The sequence below is a fragment of the Dromiciops gliroides genome, chromosome 2 (genome assembly GCF_019393635.1).
Source record: "Dromiciops gliroides isolate mDroGli1 chromosome 2, mDroGli1.pri, whole genome shotgun sequence".
Classification (NCBI taxonomy): domain Eukaryota; kingdom Metazoa; phylum Chordata; class Mammalia; order Microbiotheria; family Microbiotheriidae; genus Dromiciops; species Dromiciops gliroides.
The window spans coordinates 297,199,399-297,214,641 of record NC_057862.1 but is presented as its reverse complement, the minus strand read 5'-3'; the positions used below and the strand labels follow the sequence as shown (position 1 = coordinate 297,214,641).

The 15,243-nt window shown below is 35.0% G+C and overlaps 1 protein-coding gene across 5 annotated transcripts in view; it reads left to right on the top strand.

Moving 5' to 3' along the window:
* Positions 1 to 15,243, top strand: part of EML1 (EMAP like 1) — a 195,756-nt gene that overhangs the window by 73,668 nt on the left and 106,845 nt on the right. For all 5 annotated transcript variants that reach the window (XM_043987720.1, XM_043987719.1, XM_043987718.1 and 2 more), the window contains one exon: positions 1,685 to 1,817. In XM_043987720.1, the coding sequence (XP_043843655.1) occupies positions 1,685 to 1,817 (133 nt within the window). The remainder of the gene's footprint in view (positions 1 to 1,684; positions 1,818 to 15,243) is intronic.

Genomic DNA, 15,243 nt, shown 5'->3' with positions numbered 1-15,243 from the left:
CTGTTTACTTAACTAAAATGAAGTCGAATTGTGTATTTTTGAGGTCTCTTTTAGTTTTGATATTAAATGGCTTTATGATTTTGGTATTCTTTTCATCTCTTATCGGTAATGTGCTGTGGTCCTAAGGCTCTTTACATTCTTAAATGCTGTGTTTATGATTCACTTTATGCTAGGATAAATTTATCTGCATTTTCTAGCATGGACAAAAAAAAGTTTGGGGAAAGATGTACTGAATGATGCAATGTGTAATTTCTTTTAAGAGACCTTAATTTATTCATATTTTTCATAGAGGAACCTCTTTTTAAGACTTAGAATAAGTTTTATTTAATTTTGTCTCTACATCATGTAGAAGGTGAGTGCCCACTGAATGTATGACACTTGCTAAGTCTTACTTTCTCTTCATCATCTTCTTCTGGTTCCTTAGGTTATTCAATTAAAATCTTAATATTTACTCCATATTGATAGCTTCTTAGAGCTAGTTATAAGGATTTATACTCAGTCATCAAATATTTGCTGAGCATTTAATATATGCTCAGAGGCAGATTTCAGAAAAACTCGGAAAGACTTACATGAATTCATGCTGAGTGAAATGAGCAGAACCAAGAGAACATCATACACAGTAACAGCAACATTGTGTAATAGTCAACTGTGATAGACTTAGCTCTTCTTAGCAACACAATGATCCAAGATAATACCATAAGACTCATGATGAAAAATGCTCTCCACGTTCAGAAAAAGAACTATGGAGTCTGAATGCAGATTGAAGCATACTCTTTTCACTTATGATATTATTTTTTAGTTGTTGTTTCTTCTTTCTTGTGTTTTTTTCCTTTTGTTCTGATTCTTTGCTCACAACATGACTAATGTAGAAATATGTTTAACATGAATGTAATGTATAACCTGTATTGGATTGCTTTTTGGCTTTGGGAGGGGGTAGGGAAAGGAAGGTGGGAGAAAAATTCAGAACTCGAAATCTTACAAAAATGAATGTTGGAAACTATCTTTACATGTAATTGGAAAAATAAAATACTAAGAAAAAAATTTTAAATGCATGCTCAACCCTGTTCAAAAAGATAAGAACAGTTTCTTCCTAGAATGCACAGAACAGAGGTCTAAGGTTTATACCTATGGTTAGGAAATGGGGCATATATGATGATCTGGCAAATGAGGAAGCAGTGTCATGCAAGCAGAGGAAAGAGAGAGTATCCAGGAAGGGAATTAAAAAGAGGGGTGGTCAACTGTATCTAAAAATACAGACGGATAAAGGAGGACGAATGTGGCCTTGGCCTTTCCTAAATACCTCTGTCATGTACCCAAAATGGATGTGGTCTGACCCTCACCTATTGGAATTTAAAATTTTAAAACTATGCCTTTGAAAGAATTACATTGTTGGATATATACACCATTTATAATATTATAGATAATAATTGATTTATGAGTTTAAAGTGAAATAACTCTGTCTACATGGGCAAAACCCATTTCAAACAACTAATTTTAAATGGTAGGCATGACATTGAATTTATTCTGAATTATTTCTAATTCTTAGATCAATGAGATTAAGTAAACTCTTCTGGCATCTTTAACATGTATATTTTCTGGCCTACCCTATAACCCACATGGAAAAAAATATATATACTTACCTTCATACAGCAAGCTCTGATTTCACTTTCTGCTTATATTATAGCAAGACCCTTTGTACAAACACTGCCTTCAAGAACTACTGTTAATAATGGAACTGTGTTACCAAAGAAACCAAGTGGCTCTCTACCTTCCCCCTCAGGGGCCAGGAAAGAAACCGTTTCACCAGCAACTAAAAGGTAGGCAAAAACCAAAATTACATATCAGTGCACTAAATACTCCTTGAAAGCTACTAAATCTGTTGCATTTTAAATTGAGTGTTTTCTTTTTTTTTAATCACACCTTAAAAATAATGGTCTGATAATTAAAACTTATAGAATATAATGTTTTAAATATTCAGTGTTATGTCACCTTCAGCAAGTACTAGAGTATTTCCTGATCTTTTTTATTATTCATTATTTACCAATTAAATATTGTCAATTCAAAACTATTCTTTTGGTGTTTTTTTTTTAACTTCAAAGTCTTGTCTCAGAAAAAGGCATGCCTTATATTAACAAATTTTAAGTGATTTTTTTTTTACCACAGTCTATATTTGTAGCAAACAATTATGTTCAAATTATGCTAATATTTGGTTTTTGCCTATATTATTAGATGATTGGAGAGTTTAAAGTGGTATATGACAACTGAAGAACCAAACTCCATAATTCTTAGCCTACTCATAGTATATATATTTTTTGTTGGTTCTTTTATTATGCCATAAGTCATCTCACTACAAATTTATGTCTTTTTGAGACCATTTCTCTAAATTTTAAGGCTTTGGAAAACTAAATATGCAATGAATTGTCACTAATATGTTCTATATTTTAATAATGATATTGTGTACCTATAATGATATCAATAACAGCTTACATTTATAGAAGACTTTATAGTTATATAACTAGCCTTCACTAGGTGGGACATGGGAAGAACACAACAATCTTACAAGCATGTTGACATTCTGTCATTTGATCTTCAAAATAGCCATTTAGGTAGGTAGTATATATCTCGATTTTCGTATTTTAAGGTATGAGCTTCAGAGGTTTGAAACCAGGTCTTCTTCAGAATCAGTAACAATTCCTCATATATTTATATAATCCTTAAACATTTAAAATTGTTTCTTAAAAAAGCCTATGAGGCTGAAAATACAAATATTATTAACTTCATTTTATAGATGAAGAAATTAATGTTCAAAGAATTTGTGACTTGGTCAGGGCCACACAGTTGGGCCTTGTCAGACCAGATCTTCTGAGACTAACTCCAAGGTTCTTTCCATGATGTTACAGAACATCTAAAAGTCATCCTCCTGCACTTCTGTTCCACTGAGTAGTTCATGTTAAGAACACAAGAGTGCAGAATTTGTCAAAGCCAACACTTTATTGACATTGACTGTTTTGATTTTGGAATTATATTCACATTGCTTAGTATAGTGTCTTGGACTCAGAAGGTGCTTAAATGATTGTTGAATTGAAAATATTTACCAACTGCATACATATAGTACATGAATTTCTGTGTCAGTGAACTAAATGATACCCTAAAGCCTTGAAGAAGTTGCTTAAGTACTTAAGTGAGGAAATGACTTTGACACTGGAAAATTAATATCTGACTTAGTGATTGCATTTCCTTAACATAGCAAGATACTGCATAAAGAACTATTCTTTGTCAAGGAGTTTTTGAGTGTATAGATGCTCATCTTGCATGAATAAACACATTTCAAAGAAAGTCATTTGATCTCAAAGTCCTTGCTAGAGATGTTGAATATTGCCTTGACCTTAATTACAAACATATTTATCATTTCTTTTTTATATATATATTTATTTTTTTTGAGTGAGGCAATTGGGATTAAGCGACTTGCCCGGGGTCACACAGCTAGTAAGTGTTAAGTGTCTGAGGCCGGATTTGAACTCAGGTCCTCCTGACTCCAGGGCTGGTGCTCTATCCACTGCTCCACCTAGCTGCCCCTATCATTTCTTTAAATTCATTTATATTGAATATTAATGTGAAATGATCTCTCGGACTACTAGATAGCAACAGTTATATGTGGATAGTCTTGCCATCTTGCCAGTTAGTTGTCTAAATGCTTATTAAGATTGACTTTTTCAGAGTAGCATAACTAATGAAAAGATAATTAAGCAAAAATAAAATTGAGCAAAATAATTTGGATATAACTTAGAAGTCTTTTGGAAGAGTTTTGGAATGTGTAAGAAAGAAAAAAATCTTTTTTGAGGGTAGGCAAGGTAATTTCCAACTAAAAGTAACCGTTCAGGCATTGTTCATGTTTTGGTATTACAGTCATTTGATGTCATGTCTTAATGGCTTTGGCACTAGTAGAAGCTTCAGAGGTATATTTTCATATAATATTTCCTACCAAACAGCATTGTTGTAAGGACAGTGCTTTGCAAACTGTAAAGAAGAATATAAATTTAATCAGTATCAGTTAGTAAACATTTATTAAGTGTCTACTATGTGCCAGTCTTCTGCCAAGCACTGCTATATGTGGGTTAACTTCAATAAAGGCAGTTTAGAGTGATAGAGGTAGAAGTAGAAGTACGGGAGACTGGAATTCAGGACATACTTTTGCTAACTTTGTTAATACTGACAGGTCATTTAACTTCACAGTGGCAAAGACAGTTTTTTAAAACTATAAATTACAAATTCACATTGATGAAAGAAGATTCATATTTGGAATTTCCCACACTGTTAAAATCGCAGCTCTTGTAGTGTCCTGTATGTATTTTATGTGTGTATGTATGTTCCTTACTTCAAGGCCACCTCCACATTTATTGTGCCACACTGCCTTTATTTAAGTAATAAGAACTTACATTTGTATAGTACTTTACATTTTACAAAGCAGTTTCCTTACAACAATTTATGAGGTAAGATAGATTATTAAATATACCTTGAAAGCACTTACTATTGTCTAAGACACTAGGATATAAGATCAAATGACAAGAATAGAAGCACAGGCTCAATTCCTAAGTTGTGACTTTTAGTTGGCAATTACCTTGTTTTAATGCTTACTTTCAAAAAAGATTTCTGTACCACAAATTTAACATTTAGAATCCCGTGTTTTCAAATTATAATGTCTATTCTTCTAATGGCAACTAATTGTGTGTGTTTTTATATATATATATATATATATATGTATATATGTATGTGTATATTTATACATCTCCATATATACACATACACACATATATATATATATGTGTGTGTAAATATATATATATATATATTTCAGTATTTCTGTGATCTCATCAATTGTGAGTATTATCTTCTTTGGTGCACTGAAGATTTTTTAGCAAAAAATTGACAAAAGAAGTCTTTAATACCATAAAGGAATAGTTTTTTGTAAAACATTAATGAAGAGGAGCATGTTAGAATAGTAACTAAGCATGACTTTAGAGGGTTTTCATAAACTTTCTCTCATCTCCCCTGATGTCCATGGGTTTTCTTGAGGACACATATGTAACTGCAATCTGAGAGTATAGCAAGAGGAAAAGGCAGCAAGGTGGATGAGCTAAGGAACACAGTGGATCATTTAGATCCGTTCTCTGACTTTCCCACACAGTGGGTTTCTCACAAAGCCATTCAACCTCTTCTTGACCCCACTGTCCATCCTCTGCTCCTTATCAATTGGCCAGTCTCTTGGTTTCACTGAAACCTAGATTTCTCCTAAAGATACTATATCTCTAGCACCCTCTCCAAAGTTGGCATCTTCTTTTCTCATCTCCTTTGATACACAGATCCTAGAGAACCGTTGTTATACTTCTCCTCCTCCTCATTTACACTTTCAGGCTTCCTCTCCTACTTACCCACTGCCCTGAAGACTTTTCTTTTCCTGAGAGACCACAGGGGTCACCCTTGCCCTCATTGCTAGCCTTCAATTTGGCTCTGGCATGCCACACACTCCCTTCCCTGCTCCCCTCCTCACCCTTTTATGCATCCTCTAATTTTTTTAGGGGGGAGGCAATGAGGGTTAAGTGACTTTCCCAGGGTCACACTGCTAGTAAGTGTCAAGTGTCTTAGGCTGGATTTGAACTCAGGTCCTTCTGAATCCAAGGCCAGTGCTTTATCCACTGTGCCACCTAGCTGCCCTCCATCCTCTAATTTTGTAATGCAGTTCCACAGAAAACATTTATTAACATATAGGCAGGATGTTGCCAGGCTTTGTCCATAATCACCCAGGTTTGCCTCTTCACTGTTACCTCCCCTTGACTTCTGTCTTCATTCCTGTCTTCTTGTGCACACTGAGAAATGTTTCTTGTGTTTCTGCTGTCACTCTGCTGCCACCTTGATAATCTTAATCACTTTACTTTTGAACCTAGCTAAGCCAAATACCTGGGCAGTTCTGGAGATCCCAGATAAACTAAAGGAGACCCATGCCTGCTGTTGGATTTCAGACCACTCACTGTTTTCAGGGTCCATACAGTAAATACATAATTCCATCACTACCAGCTGGGCATAGTTGATGTTGCAAGTGAAAGTGTTTATGTTTTGGTTCTGTGGGTCCATGACAGAATTTTTGATGTATACTTGATGGGCTACATTATTGAGAAAGAAGAACTCTGCTCAGGAGGGCATCCTATTGGTCTTTATTAGAAGCCACCTGGACAACAGCTTCCAGTCAGGAATGACCTCCTATTGGACAATATTCACCTTCATTATGTGCTTATTATAGTGGGTAGGGTAGCACTGCCAGAAAGTGGCGGAATATTTTGTCTTAGAAGATCTGGAGCAAGCTCTACCCCAAGAAATACTTCAATATTGTCAGGGGGCTAAGGAAGGCTCTAAGTTGGGTTTGGAGCGCAGTTAAGGAATGTGTGTCGGGGTAGCTAGGTGGCACAGTGGATAGAGCACCGGCCCTGGATTCAGGAGGACCTGAGTTCAAATCCGGTCTCAGACACTTAACAATTACTAGCTGTGTGACCCTGGGCAAGTCACTTAACCCCGATTGCCCCACAAAAACAAAACAAAACAAAAAAGCAAGGAATGTGTGTCATGGGAGGTAAGGGTAAGGAGGTAGGATTTCTGGGCTTCTGCTCTATTTCACCATTCAAAAGCCATCACCACTGCTACCACCATGTGGGAGTGTCCTGCCACCTGCATATTTTCTTTTAATATTATTGGTCTTTTGCTTCTGTCCTTTATTTCTTTGTGTTTCAATCCCAATTGGTTATTCTCTCTTTTGTTTCTTTCATGAGACTTTCCATTACAAATTCAAGGTTTGTTTTTTTCTCTTTTGCCCATTATTTTTTCTATGCAGGCTATAAATTCCATTCTCATAATTCTCATTTTTCTTTTAAACAACTCTGGAAAAGGATGTTGTTATTCCACATTCTCCTCAAATTTCAACAAGTTATCTATCTTAAGTGTTGGATCTTTCCCCTTAATTTTGCAGTATTTATTCAAAGAGGCCTTAACTTCTTTATTAGATCTGAAGGCTTTATTTCCTTCCACTGTTAATGCTTTCCATTAATATATATGCTTATAGTCGAAGTCTTTGAGTTTTCTTCTTTCTGAGATCTTTAGTAATTTCAGTCTTTCCCCCCTTTATTTTGCTAGGTTTTTAAAAATTCCTTCCCCTTTGATGGTAGTTTCCCTGGGAGCTGCATCTCAAAACCTCTCAGCCTCCTTCCACATTGTAAAATTCTTGGTTCACTAACCTAGATCTCTCCAACAAGTGACTTTTGGGGGGTAAAAGAACTTGTTGCAACTGGATGCTGGGTTCTTTCTCTGAGGATTAGTGGAGTGCCACATGACCTCTCCTACCACCATCTCAACTGCATTTGAAAAAAATGGAATGAGTACTGGGATATGGGGTTGAGTTTGATTTCACATTCCCTCCATCATTAACTACTTCCAAATTTCATCATCTCTCCCAATTTGCTGGGGACATAGTGAGATCTCAGAATTGTGTTGATTTTCATTTTTCTTAGCAGTGATTTGGAACCTTTTTCATGTCATCATTAATAGTTTGCATTTCTTTTGAGAAGTACATATCCTTCAACCACTTACCTCAGGTAATGGCTTTTGTTATTTATTTCTCTTAGCAAACTTTCTGTTTTGGATATCAGAAGTTTATCAGAGATATTTGTTTTTAAAAATAGTTTTTCCCATTCAACTGCTTCATTTTTATATAATGCAATCCATAGCTGTATTAATTTTAGTCATAGGGGCAGCTAGGTGGCGCAGTGGATAGAGCATCAGCCCTGGATTCAGGAGGACCTGAGTTCAAATTCGGCCTCAGACACTTAACACTTAACACTTACTAGCTGTGTGACCCTGGGCAAGTCACTTAACCCCAATTGCCTCACCAATAAAAAACAAATTTTAGTCATGTGAAATCTTTTAAATTTTATGTGCTTGAGGTATATTTTATGTTTTATGATTGCCTTTATCTCTTGTTTGGTTAAGAAGTCATCCCCTAGCTATACTTGATAAAGGTACCTGATCTGCTTCTCTTCTAAATTTTTATGTTATGACATTTAATCTTAAGAACATATATCCTGTTCAAAAATATTTATAGCTGCTCTTTTTGTGGTGGCAAAGACTTAGAAGTTGTTGAGGGGATGCCCATCCATTGGGGAATGGCTGAACAAGTTCTGGTATGTGAATGTAATGGAATTTTATAGTGCCGTAAGAAACGATGAGCAGGCAGATTTTGGAAAAACCTGGACAGACATACATGAACTGATGCTGAGTGAGATAAGCAGAACCAAGAGAGCATTATACACAGTAACAGCAACATTGTGTAATGGTCAACTATGATAGACTTATCTCTTCTCAGTAATACAATGATCCAAGACAATTCCAAAAGACTCATAATGGAAAATTCTCTCCACATCCAGAAAAAGAACTGTGGAGTCTGAATGCAGATTAAAGCATACTATTTTTGTTTTGTTTGTTTGTTTGTTTCTTCTTTCTTGTGGTTTTCCCCTTTTGTTCTGATTCTTCTCTTACATCATAACTAATGTGAAAATATGTTTTTTAAAAAGAACATGTATCCATATTGAGTTTGGTGTGTAGTATAAGATCTTTTTATTTATTTATTTTTTTGCGGGGCAGTGGGGGTTAAGTGACTTGCCCAGGGTCACATAGCTAGTAAGTGTTAAGTGTCTGAGGCCAGATTTGAACTCAGGTACTCCTGAATCCAGGGCCGGTGCTTTATCCACTGTGCCACCTAGCTGCCCCTGTAGTATAAGAACTTGATCTAAACCAGGAGTTCTTAACTTCTTTTGTGTCATGGACCCCTTTGGCAATCTGGAGAAGCCTATGGTTCCCTTCCTAAAATAATGTTCTTTTAAATAAATAAAATACATGGGATTAAAAAGAAAATTATTATATTCAAATAGTTGCCAAAATATTTTTTAAGAAGTTCAGAGACCCCAGGCTAAGAAACCCTTGTCTAAACTTAATTTCTGTCAGACTGATTTACAGTTTTTCCTGAATTTTTTGTTGAGCTAATAAATTCTTATCTGACATGCATCCCTTCAGTGTTTTTTAAAAAGACTGAGGTGGTATCAGCAGGTGCTTTTCTCTTTCTGTCCTTTTCCTTTAGACTACGGTGGTGGTAGGGATACTTTACTACTAAAAATTTTAGTTAAATGCTATTAAGTATAAATTCAACTGGAAATTTATTAAAATAGCCTCTATGTACAGAACATTGTGTTTTCTTGTGGGGAGAATAGAAATTTTAGCCAAAATACAGTTGAGTAGTATAGAAATTTGCTTTATTTAAATGTTTGGAAAAATGTACTCTCATTGTTACATGTAAGTTCTCATAGAGTACTATAATAAATATGACCTAGCTATTCACTTAAGGGAAACAGCTGGACCAGCCTTGCTTACAGCAGGCAGAATTAAGTAGCTCACTTCAAGCAAAGGTTTCAAGCAAATAGGTAGCCCAAGAGACAAATTTACAAAAAAACCCCCAACAATCAGAGCCTAAGCACAGATAAGTGGCTACAGCCATAAATCAAAAAGGATATGTGCATGGTGCATACTGACTATTGTATAAGTCTTACTGCATAGTTTTCTTTATATTACATTAGCATCTGTAAATCATAAACACTTTTAGCAAAATTAGTCATAGAATATTAGACTGAAAGTTGAAAAGTGACCCTATTGGTCATATCAACCACTTTCCTCATTTTTTTATAAGGAAACTAAGGGCTTGGAACAGAAAGTGATTTACTGAAGGTTACATTCACTGGTGGTAAGGGATAGTGGTGGAATTCAAACCAAGATTCTCAGAAAACAAGTCCATGATTCTTTCCATTGTACCATACTATAAAGGAAAATGAAATGCATATAAGTAAATAAATAAATGACACTGTGTTAAGTAGGTTTAATTTTTTTCACAAATATTTTAAAGATTGATACAAAAGGCTTTTTAAGACAGCAATGAATGATGCAAAAGACTTTTTTTTAGACAACAATGAATTTTATTCAATCTGGCAAGATATTCAGGCCTCTATGGTACTTTCCAGCTCTAAAATGCTATTGTAGATAAATTAAAAAGATAGAGAGCTAACTTTCACACAGCACCTTACAATGTACAAAGTAATTTATTATATATTATTTTATTTAATTCTTAATAGATGAGGGAGGCTTTGAGCCGAGGTCTTCTGATTTCAAATCCATTATTTTTTCCACTTTATCATATACTTCTTGATATATAAACTGCATATAGTAACACTAAACAATTTTAAACCAAGAAAGAAACAAAAGGATTGTTTGTAAACTCGGTAAAAACTTTCGAGCCTTCTATGTGTAGAACACTGTACTAGGTATGGGGTCATATACAAATTTTAGCTTAGATATGGTCCCCACTTTCATAGATCTTACAGGCAGGCTATTTAAGATTATAGCACATCATGTATTATTTTATATTATATTTATTTGTACCTAACTGCAGAAAAAATTAATGACAATACAAATGCTTCAAAAATCTAGATATCCAAAACACTTAGTTTTCAAATAGTAACTTTTCATTTTCTTTGTTGTCACCTACTTCTCTGTGACCTTCATTGATCTGAGTTCCGAACTTTTTGGAAGTTAGGAAAAACCAAATAATATATTAGTATTAGCTTTGTGGAATTCTGTGGTAACTCACCGAAAAACTGGAGAAATGTTAATCAGATCATTGTTTTTGACCTAAGTTGCCTTATTGTGGTTGATACTTAGAATACAGAAGGAAGCAGAATATGCATTTCGAATGTTAGGATACATTTATAGTATTGCCCAAAGCACTTAAAATATATTAATATGCTTGCCTCCTGCAATTTTTCTGTACTAGGATACTAGTAGAAACCAAGATGGTGCTTGTGTGTATACATGCACAAATGCTTTATTGCCACTGTTTTCTTAAGTGCTTATGAAAAAAATCCGTTTGGAAATAGTCCAGTACACAGTGGTTGTGCTTTGTGTTGCCAATTAAAACCTAGATTTGATTTAGTTTCCTTGGGAAAATGTTATTTTCACTCGTCAAAAGGAAACAAATCCAGGGGAAGGTACTGCAGGTCATACCTTGCTAAGTGAGGATGTTGAAGCAGTCTATAGAATAGCATATCTATTGACTTTTTAAAAAAAAAATCAATCATTCTCACAGCTTAGGAATAAAACATTAGTGCAAAACTACTAGACTAGAGGGTAAAAGAAAGAAACTGGTACAAAAGAGCATTCTTTTTTAAAAAAGAAAGTTGATTTGTAAAGATATGAAATAATATATTAAATTTTCTCTTGAAATAACCAACTAAAAATTCAGCTTGTGAAAAATATTTTATTGACTAGTAAATTATTTAGATTATATAATTATAGAAAAACCAAAACATTCCAGTTCTTTTTGTTGTTTCCAAGTTACTTCACATCTGAAAGTATTTGTTTTGTTTTTTAAATCACTTTGAAATATAGGTGTTAAATTTGGCTTGTGATTATTTTCAAGTGTCAGAATTAATTTATTTGATAAACATTTCTTCAGTACATAAATGACACAGTCCCTACCCCTTAGAATGTTATACAAATTGTTGTTCATTTGTGTCAGAATCTTTGTGATCCCCATTTGGGGTTTTCTTGACAAAGATACTTGTTATTTCCTTGTCCAGGTCATTTTACAGTTGAGGAAACTGAGTCAAAAAAGGGTTAAGTGATTGGGCCAGGGTCACACAGCTAACAAGTATCTGAGGCTGGAATTGAACTCAGGTCTCTCTGACTCCAGGCCCAGCACTCTCTACTGGGCCACTTACCTGCCCCAAATACAGATAATTAAATTACATAATTCATTGCTTTACAAGTGTTATAGAGTGGGTAGAAAGGTGCAAAGTGCTATGTGTGATCCCAGAGTAAATGGTAATTATAGAGAAGGCAGGAATATGGGGATAAAGATTCATGTAGAAAGAGGGATTTAAAGGATGAGTCTGAATCAACCAGTCTGTTATCTTGTCCATGTGGGCAAGATTGATTGGATAACTGGATTCAAAATTGGTTGAATAACTTCACCCAAAGAATAGTTATTAATGTGTTGATATTATCCTGCAAGGTCTTCTGAACAGTGCCACTAGAGATCTGTCTTGCCTTATCCTTATTCCTGTGTTGTTAAGCATTTTTATCAATGATTCTAATGAAACATTCATAGATAGCATGCTTACCTAATTTGATTTTGATAATTTGTAAATTACAGAGTTTGGAAAAATAGCTAATGTATTAAATGACTGTGTCAGAATCTATGTACTTCTCTATAGATTAGAATAATAAAGGGATAAATCTAATAAGATGACATTTTGTAGATATAAAAGGGTCAGAATGTGAACTCAGATCTTTTAGGTTCCAAGAGTTGCTTCTGTCTACCGAGCCACATTTCTTATAGAATACTGGTGTTTAAAAAAAATGGATTTTGGTATCAGGAAAGAACTTGGAATCATGGAAGTTCTATGCCAGTTTCCCAAAGACAATCCACCTACCTGTCTTCCTATTTACTTCTAGGCTCCACTCATCATCTGTCCCAGCTATATTTGCTGATAGAATTACTAAATGCACTGAGCATCAGACTCTTATGTCAATATGACTAAGGACCCTTTCTTCAGTTGTTTTTTGCTATATGTATTTTCTAACCAATCATTTTTGAATATTCATGGATATCATTGAGGAGGCCTTGTAGTATCCTGTGGTTTGATGCAATAAAGCAATCAACAAGTATTTTTTAAAAGCCTGCTATATTCCAGGCACAGTGCTTGATGCTATGGATACAAAGAAAAAAATAAAACAATCCCTACCCTCAAAGAGTTCCATAAATAAGAGTATTACATAGCTTAAATATTTACAAAGTGCTTTTCCTCCAAGAATCCTATAATATAATGTATGTATTATAATTCCCATTTTATATATGGGGAAACCAAGGCACAGAGAAATTAAATTAATTGTTCGATTAAATGAACTTTCCAAGGTAGTTTTTTTTTTCTTTTTCGGGGCAATGGGGGTTAAGTGACTTGCCCAAGGTCACACAGCTAGTAAGTGTCAAGTGTCTGAGGCCGGATTTGAACTCAGGAACTCCCTGAATCCAGGGCCGGTGCTTTATCCACTGCGCCACCTAGCCGCCCCCCAAAGTAGTTTAATGGTAAAGCCAGGATTTAAACTGAGAATTTTCTGACCAAGTCTAGCATTTTTTCCACTCCATGGTCAACCACACAAAGAGAGAAGGTGGCAGGTATATCTTGACAATGCAAAGCAAGACATCAGCTTGCATGAAAAATATCAGCAATGTTCAGTGGACTTCAAGCTCAACATAAGGCAAAAATCTAATATGACAGTAGAGGCATAGTGTATAAAGTAAGGGAGTAGTAGTTCTCTCTCTTGGTCGGACTATATCTGGAATTTTATGGTTCAATTCTGGATGACATATTTTTGGATAGATGTCCTGAAGTGGATTCACAGGAGGGTGACCAACATGGTGACATTGCGGAGAACCATGCCATACAAAGACCAATTGAAATGTAGAGTAGAGAAATATTAGACAGAACATGAAAACTGTTTTAAAGTATTTGAATAACTGTCATGGGGGATTAGATTTATTCTGCTTTACCCCAGGACAGAATTAGGAACAGTGGGTGGCAGTTAGAGAGAGCCAGATTTTGAAACTCCACATAAAGAAAACTTAAGGATTACTTCAGGTGTAATGGATTCTCTATTTTGTGATATTTTCTCTTTTATTTTCTTTTGGGATATTTTCAAACAGATCTTTTAGATAACTTGGAGTGAGTTTATAGAGCAGATTTCTATTTATATAAGAGTTGGATTAGATGGCCTCTGAGAATCTTTCCAGTTCTGTTATTGTAGGAGGGAGGGAATTCCAGGCACAGGGATCATTAAAATGTGTATGTATTAGTGTCTGTGTGTCTGGATCAGAGTAATGACACAGAATTCTCAGTTCTTCTCTTTGGGCTGAAGAGGTTGGCAGTATGGCCTTCTGAGCTTCTTATCAGATTTTCTCATATGATTCTCTGGAGGAACGAGACTTTTTGCGAAGTTACTTGGCTTGAGAGGCAGTATAGTACAGTGGGAAGACCCAAAATGTGAAGTCAGAGAGCTAGGTAGAGATCCTTCCTCTAACCCTTATTCTCTGGGACCTTGGGCAAATCATTTAATTTTTCTGGGACTCAAGTTTCCTTATCTGTAAAAGGAGGGGTGTTCTCTGATGTGCTTCCAGCTCTAAATCTACGATCTTACTGCCACTGGGATATTCTTAGACACATGGTAGATAAGAAAATCCCTTGATACATGCCTAAGATCAATCCTTGATTCTTTAGGAAAGTGATCCCATTGTTTGACACTAGTGCTAATTATTACTACTTTAGTTAAGAATCAAACAGCTCCTTTCCTACTGAAAAGATGAGAAATGGCCTATGGCCTTATAACAGTTTTTCCATGTTTTAGCTGTAACTTGATGTTTTCAATTTTCAGCTTTGAAAGTTTGACATATTTTTCTAAAAGTTTTTTGATTTAAAACCATCAGAATGAAAGAAATAGTGTCTCCATATAATGTTCATTATGGCGTATAAGTAAAGATGATCTTCTATCTTCTCATAAGTACTTTCTCTTTTGTTGGTATTACAATCTAATTTTGTGTATAACATTTAGGGGATGGAGGAGGAATGGAATAAGTATTTATGCGGCACTTATATGTGTCAAGTACTGTAATAAGTAATTTTTACAAATAATATTTCATTTGATAAAATCCCTGTAAGGTAGCTGCTATTGTTATCCACATTTTGCAGTTGAGAAAGGAGAGGTGATGTGACTTGCTCAGGGTCATACAGTTAGTGTCTGAGGCCAAGTTTGAAGGTTAGGTCTGTCTTCCTGACTCCAGTCCCAGCTATCCACGATGTCACCAGCTACTTCCTCACTTAACACATGTGTTACAAATGCTGTTTTGAATTGGCAAAATCCTTGAAAACTGATACACATAACAATGTGATGTGTAAAAAGTGCATGAGACTTGGGGTCAAGGGTGCTGGGTTCCTATCTTAGTTCTAACATTATTTGACCTTGGGAAAAGTCATTTTACTACTCTAGTCATGTTTATCTCTGTGATGATAGTGAATCATTCTTACACTATTCATTTCACAAAGCTGT